The following is a 15,084-nucleotide window of genomic DNA, read 5'->3' on the forward strand; positions in this document are numbered from 1 at the left end:
CGTAAAATTGCGCTACTCGAACTCGTACAATTATGAGCTGAAAAAATAAAATGGGTAAAAAAAAAAAGAAATTAAAATGGGATCTGAGTACTCCAAGGGTAAAATGTGAACGGTCGAGATTGCATGTATATAGCCAAATTGACTTGACCCGCTCTCATTAACGAACTTAACCACCTTTCTCTCTTCCTTCCCAAGAAACCAAGAGAAAATCCATCATCCAAGAAAGAAAGCAAGAAAACTCAACCATGTCCAAGGCTTATAGAATTCGTAAAAATCGCAGACTTTCAAAGCCACTGTCACAAAACCCTTCACCCAATACAGAGCCACACCAATATGTCCAATATCTCCCTAAACCGATCAATAAAATACAATGGACGTGTTTTATAGTGATACTTGTTTACCTTTTCTTCTTCTTGATCATCGCAGGGGACCATTCATTCCGTGGCAGTGACAGTCTCTACAGCATTGTTCACTCGCGTTTTGTGGGTTATTTATCTAAGCATTACCCTGAAATAATGGAGAGCAATTACAAGCCAGTTAAACAGAAGGGAAATCCTTACTACTCAGAGAATTTTACTACGAATTACTATCAAATGGAAAGGATATTCAAGGTGTATATGTACCCAGAAGATGAAGTTCTCAACAAGTACTACCAGAATGGAAGCGAAGGCTACTTCTTCAAGAACATCAAAGATAGCCAGTTCCGCACCACTATTGCTCAAGAAGCTCACCTCTTCTTTATCCCCATTCGCACCCACCAAATGCACAACATGGTATATCTACATATATTCTTTCAAGGAACAACATATCATTTTGTTCTTGATTGCTATTCTTTATTTTTGTCCAATAACAAAGCCAATTTGATAATGCGTGCAGGGAACATCGATTGAGGAAATGGCCATTGTAGTCCAGAATTATTTCCAGAGCTTAATCACGGAAAACCCATATTGGAATAAAAGCCAAGGTGCAGATCATTTTTTCATAAATTGCCATGAAATTGGTGTGATGGCTACAAAAGGATTGCCATTGATGAAGAATGCAATTCAAGTTGTGTGTACCTCTCTTGATGCATTGGAATTTAACCCATTAAAGGATATCATCATCCCAGCTCAAGATCTTGAACCGTCCACAACAACCAGGTAACTTCCATCCAATAAAGACAATCTTTTTTCCTTTGTGAATAGGAAATTTTTTTTCTTTTTTCTAAAGCATTTATATATCAATAGAAAAATTTCTTTGAAAGACGTCAGGGTCATTGTGAATTTTTTACCTTAATATGCTAATTGATTATTAAAAATTATAAAAAACTCTATAATTTTCATTTCTTGTCCCATGCTATGTGTCTAAAATGCACCACTTGCACCTGATTCCAATACAATCGATATGTAGTTAGCTGTTGCTTGGTCTTGAACTCTTTTAGGGGCTTTGTTTTGGTATTTTACTTTGTTTCTTTGGTTGATATTGCATAGATCATACACCTTAAACAATTTTTGTCCTACTACATATCTTTGTACCATTCTATAACCATCTATACACAAAGAATATGTTTCATATTTTGTTCTAGGAAAGTTGCTGCCTCTTTGAATTTTATTGTTAAAGTTAATGGTGTATATATATTACAGGAAAGTAGTAAGAGATTCAGAACTTGATAGGAACTACTGCTCATGCCAGTTATCCCCATTTCGTGCTGCCTGTATGGTAGAATCGATCCTTGAGGAATGTGTTCCCGCAGGTAATGTGCTATAAGCCTATAATCTTTTTTGTGTAATATAATCTTCTCCTAGTTTTTTTGTAGTATTTTTTTTTTCACCATAAAATGCAATTGTTTTCTATAAGCTTGTGTGTTACTTTGCAGTTGTCTCGTTCCTCAACCTTGATTTGCCATTCAATGATACTCTTGATTGGACGAGATTTTCTATTATAGGAAGAACTAAAGACGTACACTTAAATGGTGAAAAGCTCAACAAATTACATAACAACTTACTCGAGGTAAAAAAATGTCCTGACTTCTTCGCCCATTAAAAAGACTTTATGTCCTGGTGTCTGGATTTGGTTTCTATAACTATGTGCTTCAAATTACTTTTTTTTTTTCTTTTCTTAAAATCTTATAGCTATGCTATGTTGCTTTGGAATTTGTATTCTTTTTTTTTTTAATGACAAAAGAATATAAATGAAAATTCAATTAAAATTAATGTCCAGACATGCATTATGACTTTATCTTTTTCATACTTCCCTAATGGCCATTAGGGTTTTGAAAGCTAATATGTACATAGTAGCTTAATTGATCTTTTACTTTTTCTTTATTCACTCATCCTGGTAACTTAGTGTAAAGTTACTAGTTTTTTTTATTTGTTTCCAAAAGGAAAAGGCTACTAGATCAATTACACAATCATAACATGCATGATAGTCACTTTTAAGTAACGTGAGTTTCTTGTGTTCAAAGATTGAAAGTCAAAATTAGAAAAATGCTTCCTGACAGTGTGGGGAATGATATATTCTCCTAGAAATTTTCAAACCTAAAATTACAAACTAACTTATCTTCTAAAATTTCTTTTCTTTGTGAATCAGATTCGAAAACATTTTCAATGGAATTCACCTCCAGTGAGATTGGATGCTTTTCATACGGTCATATAAGAACTTTGGCAGCATGCACGCAGACTTCATTTTACTTGATTGCATTTTTCTCGCCACTCAAGTTCTTTCTTTTCTTTTTTTTCCTTTTTTCTTTTTTTTTTTTTTTTTTGAGAAAGCACTCAAGCTCTTTCTGAACACTGAACACATCAAAAAATAAATATTTCTGTAATTGTAGACGTTAAGATTGACAATTGACATGATGTTACGTTGCTGAACCATTTGGGGTACTTACAGAATATTTCCATTATGATCGTATAGAAACTATAGCTGTTTGTATATATGTTAAAAAGTTTTATTCTACAACTTTTATCACAATTCATCCACGTAGGGAGCTATTAGTAGTGAATTACGTAAACAAATCACTTGTAAATTATAAAGTGTGGCTTTTGAAATGTTTGTTTAAACTATGATTTATAGTAATGGGACAAATTGAGTCATGATTATCTATAATTACAGTGCTTTACCTTTGTATCAATTACAAAGTTGTATTATTGAGCAAAAACAAAGTCTACGAATGTCATAGAATACTAAAGTTAATATAAAAAAAAAAAAAATTTACAACACATTTATAAAGTAACAGTCAATAAGTGTAATTGTAGACTCCAACATCTTAAGTAATAAATGTTTTAATTATTTTTTTGTGATCATTGATAAAATATTAATTTATAAGTTTTATGTTATAAAATGTGTAACTTATATTTGTTTGCGTTAATGTGCCCGGTGCAGCCTCTTTATTTTATATATAAAAAATAGATAGATTTATTAAAGGCATAAGAGAAATGTTAGGGACATAAATTTTATTAATATTACATAAATCTTATAACGTGTCATCAATGAAAAAAAAAAACAATAAAAAGTAAGAACAATATTAAAGGTATTATCAATTTTACTATAAAAATCTTATAAAAAAAGCCTAACAATGATTATTGGTGTCACAGCAACAACAAAATAAATAAATATCTTAATTAAATTTTATTGAGTATTTTAGAAGTTGACATATCATTTTACATAGAATACGTAGTAATATATGTAATACATGTAGCACCATTCAAAAATTATTTCAACATTTATATATTATTTTATTGAAACAACAACACTTACCACATTTCTCATTAGGCTAGTTTTTAAGCTTTCTTTTAAGTAAAATTTGTAATATTTTTATTATTCCATGTTTAGAAAGCACGCATTTCCTAGTTTCCTTAATCTAAACCCTATGATAATACTCCCTATACAGCTTTCTAATAGTAGCCTTCTATGATAATATTCCCTCGAATATTCCCGCATGTCCTTCATTCCCACTCTCTAAACGATCCCATTAAGAAACTGTTCTATTGCAGAAAATGTTACTTTATGGTAATGGAAATGGCCTAGCAAGAGTATACATTCCGGACATTATATCCATAATGCTAAAATTTTGGGACAAGAGTCGAGAGAGGCCTCCACCTGCTTGATGGAATGCTCGTTGGAGACAACATCTTGGGTTGGTAGAAATGAGAGGATGTGGCAGAGGACAGAGTCTGGTAGATTGCTAATAATGTCAATGTCAGTGATACTGAGGGCATTTTGTCAAGCAAAAGAAAGGAAACTCTTGCAAGACCTCATTCTCACATATCTACACCTCTCTCTCCTCTCTGCTCTCTCAATTCTCTGCTTCTCTCTCCTTTCCATTTAATCTACATCCGATTCCATCCTCTCTGATTCCGTGTGTGTGTGTGTGTTTCACTTTGTGGAGTTTCTATACTTAAGGAAAATTTGGGGAGTGAGATGTATAATTTTAAAGGAAGAAAATGAACATGAGATAGAACAAAAACTAGCACTTTTGGCAAAAACTTTCAAGCAGATGATGTCTTCTGCATTTAAAACACCCAAAAACAAAAAACAAGCATTTCTTTCTATTCTTTGTTATTATACAATTTATACTAATATCTTGTTAAATTTAAGATTGGGAATTGGTATGCACATCCTTGGTTTTGCAGTAAGGTCAACAATTCAATTGTCTAAACAAAGTAGATGTGAAAATAAGAAAACAATGATCAAAAAATTTTCAACTCTGTGGAACGAAATGGAAGATAATTTTAAGAGATTAATTAAAATGACAACCTGGTTGTATGTCATCATTAATATATAAGAATAACTTACGTCTGGAGCTGGCGTAAAAGACAACTTTTACGCCAGCCAATACCGAAACGCCATGTTAGCAAATTAGTGCCACGTCAACTTAAAATAAAACCCTTGACTCAAGCAAACTCAACTGTGGTTAACCATTAAATTTACTCTCAGCAAACCCATTTGATAAGAAAATTACAAAATCTCTCTCTTCTCCAACCCATCTCCCAACTGTGCCAACGCCGCTGCCACCAAGACCCTTGTGACAAGCCATCATTGTCACACGGGCCACGTCTCATAGCCCAACATCGTCAGACTGCTCTGCTGGCTCAGCCATTGCCGTAAGTTTTTTTTTTCTCTCTCTCTCATTTTTTTATTGATAAGCTCTGTTTGGTTGCTGGAAAAACGAAGGGGAAAAAAACTTTGATACTGTTATTTTTTTATTGATTTATTGGTGCTAAATTTGGCTTCTTTTATGTGTGGGTATTTTTGGTTGTTGGTTTTGAGCTTTCAGGATTGATTGTAATAAGCTGATGGTTGTTTCAGCTTTGTGAGATATGGGTGTTTTGATCAGAATCTTTTCTAAAAGCTATGGGATTTATGCGTTATTTTGATACCACATCCACGTTTCTTGAGACTAGGATGAAAAAAAAAAAAAAAAAAAAGAGGAAAACCATACGCAAAGCTACTGTGATGAGTGAATATTTAATTATTGAAAAATGCTCCATATGCTTTGCATAAGTTAAGATAAAAGACATGAAAATGACAACATATATGAAAAGCATGAGTGATTTTTTTAAGCACCTATTACGATTTGCCTGTATCATTGGTGTTTATGCATATACTTCGGTAAAAACTCTTCCCTTTGTGTGCCTCATTTTCTAATTTGCTATGTTATCTTAGCTTTTCATTTAGTTGTTTGCATCTAGCACAATATTAATAAATTGATAGCTCCGTATTGATAGTTAGGATAGTTGATACCTTGAATTTAGTTGGTTGATTTAATGTTTACGATGGAGATGGTTTTGCAATGAGGTATTAAAGCAAATAGCCTTCTATCTGATTAGTGGATGGCTTGATTAGTAGAAAGCATATGTTTGGAAATTGAGGAAATCAATGTTCTTGATTTGCAGATATTGTATGTGGTATACATTAAAGGGAGAACATTTTGTTCTCTACGGCTATACAGAATTCAACAAGTAACCAAAGATGTGGCATAGCACCATTAACTTATGTAGGGGATCTAAGACTATAAAGATAGCATAGTTATGGTACCCATGAGTTATAACTTAAAAGGAATCTCCTCACCATGTAAGAGCAAGGTGGAGGGTGAGGTTGTGAACTTGTGGGTTTAAAATCCATTGGATGGTAGTGTAATTATCAATTTTTTTTATATATAAAAAAAAAATCCTAATTAGTATTCCAACCTCATTGAATCAGGGCAAGGATCAGTATGATTATTTACAATTAATTAGTCATATTATAGGGAAAACATTTTTAGTAAACTACTAGCACCAATTGTTTTGTTCCAAAGTTACCTTCCACTATGAGCTGCTGCACTAAGCTGTTTATCATTTTTTTTATGATAAATATTTTCATCTGTTTGTCTGAATATGTTATAGCCTAGTACTTATCCTTGTCATTGTCTCAGTCTATTCATGCCAATGACATTCATAATGATTCTTTCCTGCATGTTTTTCCTCATATCCATATTTAGTATTGTGGCATTTTCAAGCCATCTTACTAACACTATGAGTAATGATTCTCTTGCAGCAGAGCTTGGTATTTTTAGAGCACGAAATTTCATGATAGTTTAAGTGGTTTTAAATCCACTGTGAATAATATATGAAGGATTGACATTTTTTGGATATTTCCTATAGCTTTCATCAATTCTTTATATACATCTTGCATTATTTTATATCATCAATTACTTGAGGGGATAGACTGTCAAAGTGCAAGATATTCTACATTTTGAATCATCATCAGGTGACTGCATTTCATGTGTCGTAAAACTTGGGATTCTAGAGCTTTGATAACAAAAGAACTTACATAATGAAGAGATATCATTCCAGGAAAGGGTGGGGCAAGTTGTATAACATGAGACAAGTCAAAGTGATCAAACTATGACTGAAAATTGCAGACTGTGGAGGGAATGTATTGTCAAGAAGCAAAAGACACTGCAAAACTATCATGTTATTATGACATTGTAATCAAAGTGTATTCCAATAGAATTATTATTATGGTTGTGATCAAAGTGTACATTTTAATAAAATTTTGTTCATATTTGGATCAAATTCTTTTCTTGTCTACTACTCTCTTGGATCAAATTTTAATTGTAATGCAACATTGGAATTGTTCAACTTGAAACAATTGCCTTACTATTGGTGATGCCCGAAGAAGTGAGAACTCATATTAAAGTAAATGATACATATTCCTTCAACTTTTGGACTTCAGTTTTTGGTTTCCTCAAAACAACGCATAAGTGGGAATAATTTTTAAACACAAACACAAGTAAATACTAGTTTCAATCATTCAAGAACTTTGACCATTTATGTTAAAGTGTATCTATATATGTCTATGTTTTCAGTTTTTATACTACTACTCTTCAAGATATGGAAATACCCTTATTGAGAAATGCAAAAATTGCTAAAGGATTAAAGAGTTAAAAATGGCCCAAACATCCTCAAATGAGACTTCTAAGAAATTAAATAGAAAGTAGAACTTCATTAAACATATTTTCATAATGTTAATAACATATCACATATATGATCACTGTTTGACTAAAACCTACTCAAACATGCACATATAAAACCCAACATATTTGAGTATTTTCATAAGCCAACTACAAACATTATCCAAAAAGTTGCTAAAAACTTTGCAAATAATTGTCCAAGTTGTCCTACAAGCTAGAATACATCAAATCTCAATCTTTACTTAAATTGAAAATTAGTGAATTCATTGTTGCTAACTTCAAGATACATTGTCTTCAATCAGTCATGGAATACTTCAAAACCTTTTCTTCATAACAAATTAGCAAAAATTAGTACATGGAACTTTGCATAAAGCTTGCACTTGATTTTATGAACAATACTTGTACCCTTGTCTTCAGACCTTTTGTAATGATAGGTTGCTCCAACTCATTTCCTACAAAAAGAAAAATCAAATGCATTATGTATGTCAAAATAAAAATTTATGCTTTTATATGTAGTTAGCTAAATGTTCAATGTTTTTAACCCCCTTTAATATGTTAATTACAAATTCAAGCACTAGTTAGCTATGAAAAACTTAAAAGAAAAACATTTTGCATCAAATCATAAGCAAAACCTTTTGCATCAAATCAGCTTTGCTTACTACATGGAATTTAAGTGGCTCAGCCAGGATATGGACCGAAATTCAAAGAAAAACCTTTTGCATCAAATCAACCATGTTTTGCCAATGAAAGCATAAGAATTCAAGTGGTTCAGCCAAGAATTGGACAAAGATTTTAAGAAGAACCTTTTGCATCAAATCAACCATGTTTTGCCAATGAAAGTATAAGGTTTAATTCAGCCTATAAGCAAAAATGGTAAAAGGAAATGAGATTTGATGATGAAAGACCGTATTTGTCATTATAATGAGCACCAAGAGTTTGAAAATTTGTTTTTTGAGTTTAAAATAAGCGTTTATAAAAAAGTTATGAGTTGTGGTTACAAAATAGCGTTTTGGAAAACGCATTTTAAATCTTCCAAAACACCTAACCAAACTAATCCAAAGTGTGAATATGGGTTATGGATACTGGAAGTGTGAGATAATAAAAGTGTTAAAGCTTGTTGATTAAGTTCTTTTACTCCTCTAATCCAAATTAGTAGGAGAATTGTACTATTGTCATTAATGATGACATGGTGGGAGGCCTATTAAACGGTCAAGATTGCATTATAGACCAAACATTTATCATGACTTACACTAATAGAGAAAAATTTGACTTTTTTAGCTCCCACTAACAAATCCAAAAAACCCTACTCGCTTCCTAGGTTGCACCAACACACCATTTTTGGCAAAGTACCAGTGTCCACCTTTAGAGACCACTTGCATCGGCCCCCTAATATCAGAGTGTAGATAATCCAATATACCCTTTGTCTTGTGCATGGCTGTTTTGAATTGCATCCTACACTGCTTCCCCATGACACAGTATTTGCAGAAATCTAATTTACATGACTTAACTCCAGCAAACAGATTTCTCTTCTACAATTCCCTCATACCACGATCACTCATATGCCCTTGTCACATATGCCACAAGAGTGTATCATCCTGCTCAAATCCAGTCACTGCAATAGCTTCACCTACAATGGTATTTCCGAATAGCTTGTAGATATTACCTTCTTCTTTTTGCCCCTTCATCACAACCATAGCGCCCTTTGACACTTTCATTAACCCATTCTCAGACTTATAGCAATAACCATTAGAGTCTAGGATTCCCAATGAAATTAAATTCTTTTTCACCTCTAGAACATGTCGTACCTCTCCTAATGTCCTCACCACATTATCGAACATCTTTATCTTAATTGTTCCTATTCCAACAACTTTGCAAGTAGCATCATTGCCCATTTGAATAAAACCACAATTAACTGACTTATAAGTGTCGAATCAATCTTTGTGAGGAGTCACGTGGAAAGAACATACAGAATCCAAGAATCGATTAGCTTATTGGCACTACATGAAACAAAAAGCATATCTCCATCTGAATCTGAATCTGCTGCCACAACATTTACAAATCTTAATGACCCTTCCTTGTCTTTGTCTTTGCCTCTTTTCCACTCTGGACAGTCTCGCTTAAAATGCCCATTCTTTTGGCATTTATAGCACTTCACTGTCTTGCTTTTGGATTTGGATCTGCTATTGCCCCTGGCAGAACTGTGATCTCTATCTTTTTTCCTTCCCTCTTACCATAAACCCTTCACCAGAACTTTCACCCGAATTCTACTTCTGTTGGTAGTGATCCAACAGGGCTCTTGAAATCTCTTCAAATCCCAGAGTCTCTTTCCCCCAAAGCAGGGCTATAACCAAGTGTTCGTAGGATTTCGGGAGGGAGGACAGAAGCATCATCACCTTGTTTTCATCATCGAATTTTATATTGATCCGTAACAAGTCACTGATAATTTTATTGAACGTGTGGACGTATTGAGCCAAATCCGCACCTTTTGCCATCTTAAGCTCATTCAGTTTTCACTTAAGATTTAAGTTTATTTGTGAGAGACTTGGACATATACCGGCTCTCCAACTTCAACCATATAGCTGCAGTAGACGCGTCATCCATGACATCATTCATAAGCTTGTCTGCCAGACATAGTCAAATTGTACTGACCGCCTTCATATCGAGTTCTTCCGATTTGTCATCCGACATCGTCTCTAGTTTCTTTGCTTTCCCGTACAAAGCCTTCACCAAACCTTGTTGTACCAACAGATCTTTCACCCTTCTTTGCCACAAACCAAAGTTACCAGTTTCGTCGAACATAACTACGTCTACCTTGGCAATAGAAGCATTGATCTCCATTGAATAAATCAACCTGGAGCTTTGATACCAGTTATTGTGAAAATTGGTGAAATAATTTGTTTATACAAGGTTAAAGAAGAGAGAAGAAAATATGACACAAGAAATTTACGTGGTTTGGTAATATGCCTACATCCACAGGAGGCGACAGAATAAATTTTCACTATAACTTTGGAGATTACAACAATGACTTGAAGACACTCTCTCACAAACCCAAACTCCAAATATACCCTTAGTTCTCTCACAAATAACTAAAGAACACCCTATTGTATTTAGACAAAAGTGGCAAGACACCAACTTCCTACCCTCTAGTGCACACACATCTAATTGCTATCTCCGTAGCTCACATGCATAGCTCTCATTTGCTCCACCTCTAGCTAAACTTCAGCCGAAATACCAACCGTTTCAGCACACGAGAGACTTCTATTGTTAAGGAAGTCAACAATAGTGGCCAAGCAATCCCTGCATCATTTAATGCATGAGTGTAGTATTTCTTCACACAAGCTTACAAGCTGAATTGCATAGCTTTGACTTTGTTGATCAAACCATACTTTCTAACATAGGTATGCATCCATTTATTGCCAATAGAGTCAAACATTTCGGCTATTCAAGTTGGTGTTGTTCCTTGCCGTTTTCTTTGACAATTCATACAAGATAGCATTTAATGCTTACTTGTAATGTTAATCCACCAACATTAAAATTCAAGCCATTTCAACCGTTTTTCCGCTCCAAGAAAATCAATCATCCAAGAAAGAAACAATGGAAAACATTAGAAACCGCCACACTCGTCACAATCCATTGCAGTCACAGTCACAGTCACAGGCTCACAACAACTCTTCAGAGTCGCGCACCAAGATACTCGTTTGTGTTTTGTTTCTCGTTGCCATAGTAATCTTTGTCATTTTGCCCACCTGCCTTTTTGTCTACATATATCGCTGGCAATATCAAAGCTTCACCTCAGGCTTCTTCTCCACCACCCCACAACCTGCACCTTCCAAGAAAGATAATGGAACAGACCCTCCTATGTATATTGTGTCAGATGATGAGCTTTACATTTCAGAGGAATTCTTGCATGAATATGAGCAAATGGAGAGGGAGTTCAAGATCTATATGTACCCAGATGAAGATTTTGACATGTACTACCAATCGCCAAGAAAGCTCATGGGGAAGTACTCGAATGAGGGCTTCTTCTTCAAGAATCTCAATGAGAGTCAGTTCCTGACCACTGTTCCGCATGAGGCTCACCTCAAATTTATCCCCATTTCCACCTACCGAATGCAGGGCAAGGTATAAACAATGAGCTATAATTTAGGAATATCATTTCGTTGCTATGATTTATCTATATTCTTGCAAAGAATAAGATCAATTTGTGTGCATCTTGTGGCATGCAGAGAATATCATTTCAGAAAATGGCCATTGTAGTCCAGAAATATGTCCAGAGCTTAATCTCAAAATTCCATTATTTCAATCCAAACGATCACTTTTTTGTGAATTGCCATGGCATTGGTGTGATTACTGCCAATGGATTACCATTACTCGAGAATGCAACTCAAGTTGTGTGTGCATCTCGGTTTGCTTCAAAATTTACATCATCCAAAGATACTATCCTCCCAGCTCAAAAACTTCAACCATTCAGTCATCATCCACCTTCTGGAAAAGACATTGCAAACAGAAACCGGTAACTTCCATAAAATACTCTCATAAAGCTGTTAGAATTTTCTTAGGACATTAGCATGCAGTTCGATATATATATATATATATATATATATTTTTTTTTTTGTCTTGAACTCTTTTAAGGGATATGTTTTGGAATTTTACTTTTATTCTTTGGATGATTTTCGCTTAAATCATTTTTTTGTTGTACAATTTTTTTTAATCTTTGTAGCTTTATAATTTTCCACACAAAGAATGTGTTTCATATATTTCGTTGTTGGAAACATTGCTGCCTCTTAGAATTTATTGCTGGTGTATAGCAGAATTGTTCATTCGGAGGATGATGCAGAACTTAATAAGAAATTATGCCCGTGCCTTAAATCCCAATTTTATACCACCTGTATTGCAGTATCGATCCTTGCCGGATGTGTTCCTGGTAAAATCATCTTTCCCTAAGCATCTTCTTTTTTTTCTTTTCTTTTCTTTTTTACTGCAATGGTGAAGACTTATGTGTGACTCTGAGTGTGACTGTGCCTGAAGCCTTACCAACTTCCAATAGGACATCCCACTGCTAGTGCAGAAAGCTTGTGCTTTTAAATACAGAATATTCCTCAAATAGGCATACAATACATTAAGGTTTCCTAGCCTTAGCTAGGTGAATAAAACCTGACTTATGGCCTGTGACTTTCAAGAAATGGCCTAGAATAGCTTTAAAGATTAATAAAATATGCATCTCACAAAGCTAAGAGTCTTTTGTTTCTAATGCATCTTATATCCCCAATGCAAGCCTTTTGCAAGCTCAGTTTTCTCTTCACATTATGGTATATCTTTTGGTTTTGAAGTGATCATTGGATGGGATTACAACATCTATTATCCTTTTGATTTCTTCTTTTAAAGCTCAGATTCTTTTTTTCTTTCTTTTATCATTTTCAAAACGATTCTCTTCTTATTGTTTTTTGAATTACATTATGTGCCACTCTGCAGTTGTCTCGCTAAGCGAACTAGATTTGCCATTCAAAGATACTCTAGATTGGACAAAATTTTCTGTAACAGTCACCAGGAATGGAGACCTCCTACAGTACATCGTTAAGGACATAGACAATCAGCAGTACACCGTTAAGGACATAGACAATCAGACCTTCACCAAATTGCATAACAATTTACTCAAGGTAAATAATGCTCTAACTTCTTCCCCCACCGAAAGAACATCTTGATTTTCTTTCTTGATCTGATCTACTTCATTTTAAATTTTACATTATGTGTTGCTCTAGAAGTGTTGGTTCCTTGGTCATTAAATTTTGTTTATGGTACAAGAAACTAGATAAATTAAATTACAATCAACATGAATGTAGTGTCATGCATTACAGCATTATCTTTGTTCCCAAAAGAAAATGTTACATTATCAATTTCATTATCATAACATGCAAGATTATCCTAACTTGAAGTAATGTGAATTCCTAGTGTTCACAGCTTGAGAAAGTTAAATCTAAAAAACTCTTCACATCAATGTGAGAAATTATATAATCTCCTAGAAATGTTTTAGACCTAGGATTACAAACGGACTTATCCTCTAAAATTTCCGTCTTTGCGAATCAGGTACAAAAGCACTTTAAATGGAATACACCTCCAGTCAGATTTGATGCTTTTCATATGGTTATGTACGAACTCTGGCGACGCAGATATTCATCTTTCAACATTACTTGACTGCATGTTTCTCGCCATTCAAATTCTTTATGCTCACATCAAAAGATGAATATTTCTGTTACCTGTAGAATGTTAACATTGATGAAATGTTTTCATTAGTGACACATGATTTGTTGATCCAACTGCTAAGACACTTCAAGAGGTACAAATGCACAATGATTTGTGGCTCAGCATCTTTAAGCAAGTTTTAAAACTACTGTGCATCAATATGATTTGACTTCAAGGGTATATATATATATATATATTGTGCTTGAGACCAAAATGATTTTTTTTTTTTTCGATGGGATTTTTTTTATTTTTTTTTTTGGGGTTCAAGAATTGACAGCAATATATGATATATAAAAAGTCATTCATGAGTATATTAAATGATATCTTATTTAAGAAAACCCATAAAACATTCTCATAGATATCTCATTATATTTTTGTTTATCTGTGAAGGATTTTTTTTCATAAATAAGTCGTTTTTCAATTTATTCCAAAATTAATTCCACTAATGAATGAAAATGTTTTTAATAGTTTGATTAATCACAAGTAAAACTTACCTAAATTTTTGTTAGTAGGCAATTCCCAATAACCGCATGCTTAGGTGCTCTATTGATGAATGATGACCATCCTAGGACATTATCTATATATAATTAAAGAGAGAGAGAGAGAGAGAGAGAGAGAGAGAGAGAGAGAGAGAGAGAGAGAGAGAGAGAGAGAGAGAGAGGCTGGTGTTTGAAAAGAAGTACCAAAGAATCAAAGATGACAAACACAATTAGAGAGTTATTCTAAGACCACAACCAATTTCACACACATTTTCACAATTATCCCATGTGCAAACTATCACTAGATTGCCAGTCACTTTCATATGGACTCATAATTTTTTTTCCGCTACTCATCATCAATCACATTGGATAGTTGTAAAAATGGATATAAAATTACTTGTAGTCCTAGAATTTTTCATACAAGAAATGAAGTGAATACTCAATAACAAGGAACACACTTTAGCCATAGAACACGAAACCGCATCTAACATCAAATCAAAGATGAAAAAAATAAAAGTTTGCTAAATGGTCTATTAGTGTATTTACGCCTATTTTATAAGAAATGTCAAATGAATATATGGTAATTTGTAATTTGTGGAGTATAAAAGTAGAATACAAAAAGTAATACAGGATATTTACAGTCCCAACTCTACCTATCAATCATTCAAAGCTCACACTCAAAAATAGGCATCATATACCAAATAATCATACCTTATTAACACATTACATATATGTATAAAAGAAAGGAAATTCTAATATTTCTTATTGGATAATATAACAGTAGCATCTCAACTCTCGCATAGAACCAACAATCCGAGTGGCATGCGAGTGAAATATTGATGTTATAATTTGAAAACGTTCACAGTACTATTCTACTGCTGCACTCGGCTACCGTCTCGTTCATTCCTGTTAAGATGGCTGTATGGCGGTGCT

The 15,084-nt window shown here is 33.8% G+C and overlaps 2 protein-coding genes and 1 long non-coding RNA gene across 5 annotated transcripts; all 3 read left to right on the forward strand.

The window, feature by feature from the left end:
• The first annotated feature begins 515 nt into the window (after positions 1-515).
• LOC142644118 (putative glycosyltransferase At5g25310) lies at positions 516-2,634 on the forward strand. The gene is made up of 5 exons (XM_075818795.1): positions 516-773; positions 877-1,139; positions 1,623-1,732; positions 1,856-1,989; positions 2,569-2,634. Exons 1-5 carry the CDS (start codon positions 516-518, stop codon positions 2,632-2,634), a joined length of 831 nt encoding a protein of 276 aa, XP_075674910.1.
• A 2,269-nt stretch (positions 2,635-4,903) lies between these two features.
• LOC142642655 (uncharacterized) lies at positions 4,904-7,034 on the forward strand. 2 transcript variants are annotated; one of them, XR_012845700.1, is made up of 2 exons: positions 4,904-5,081; positions 6,514-7,034. It is a non-coding gene; the product is annotated as an uncharacterized LOC142642655 (long non-coding RNA). The 2 variants fall into 2 exon arrangements; XR_012845701.1 differs by having other exon boundaries at positions 6,517-7,034.
• Positions 7,035-10,978: 3,944 nt separating this feature from the next.
• LOC142644622 (putative glycosyltransferase At5g03795) lies at positions 10,979-13,736 on the forward strand. 2 transcript variants are annotated; one of them, XM_075819201.1, is made up of 5 exons: positions 10,979-11,554; positions 11,659-11,945; positions 12,241-12,356; positions 12,905-13,089; positions 13,517-13,736. In XM_075819201.1, the coding sequence occupies exons 1-5, from the start codon at positions 11,027-11,029 to the stop codon at positions 13,622-13,624; spliced, it is 1,224 nt and encodes a 407-aa protein (XP_075675316.1). In that variant the 5' UTR covers positions 10,979-11,026; the 3' UTR covers positions 13,625-13,736. The 2 variants fall into 2 exon arrangements, with proteins under 2 accessions (XP_075675316.1, XP_075675317.1); XM_075819202.1 differs by having other exon boundaries at positions 12,244-12,356.
• Positions 13,737-15,084: the final 1,348 nt, after the last annotated feature.

Source organism: Castanea sativa, chromosome 7 (genome assembly GCF_040712315.1).
Source record: "Castanea sativa cultivar Marrone di Chiusa Pesio chromosome 7, ASM4071231v1".
Taxonomy (NCBI): Eukaryota; Viridiplantae; Streptophyta; class Magnoliopsida; order Fagales; family Fagaceae; genus Castanea; species Castanea sativa.

What these genes read in the sequence shown, in the direction of transcription:
- LOC142644118 (XM_075818795.1), top strand. Translation starts at nt 516, where the DNA reads ATGGAGAGCAATTACAAGCCAGTTAAACAGAAGGGAAATCCTTACTAC. An exon ending in CCCACCAAATGCACAACATG is followed by an intron (nt 774 to 876) that starts GTATATCTACAT and finishes TAATGCGTGCAG; the next exon opens with GGAACATCGATTGAGGAAAT. An exon ending in TGAGGAATGTGTTCCCGCAG is followed by an intron (nt 1,733 to 1,855) that starts GTAATGTGCTAT and finishes GTTACTTTGCAG; the next exon opens with TTGTCTCGTTCCTCAACCTT.
- LOC142644622 (XM_075819201.1), top strand. Translation starts at nt 11,027, where the DNA reads ATGGAAAACATTAGAAACCGCCACACTCGTCACAATCCATTGCAGTCA. An exon ending in GACATTGCAAACAGAAACCG is followed by an intron (nt 11,946 to 12,240) that starts GTAACTTCCATA and finishes GCTGGTGTATAG; the next exon opens with CAGAATTGTTCATTCGGAGG. An exon ending in TGCATAACAATTTACTCAAG is followed by an intron (nt 13,090 to 13,516) that starts GTAAATAATGCT and finishes TTTGCGAATCAG; the next exon opens with GTACAAAAGCACTTTAAATG.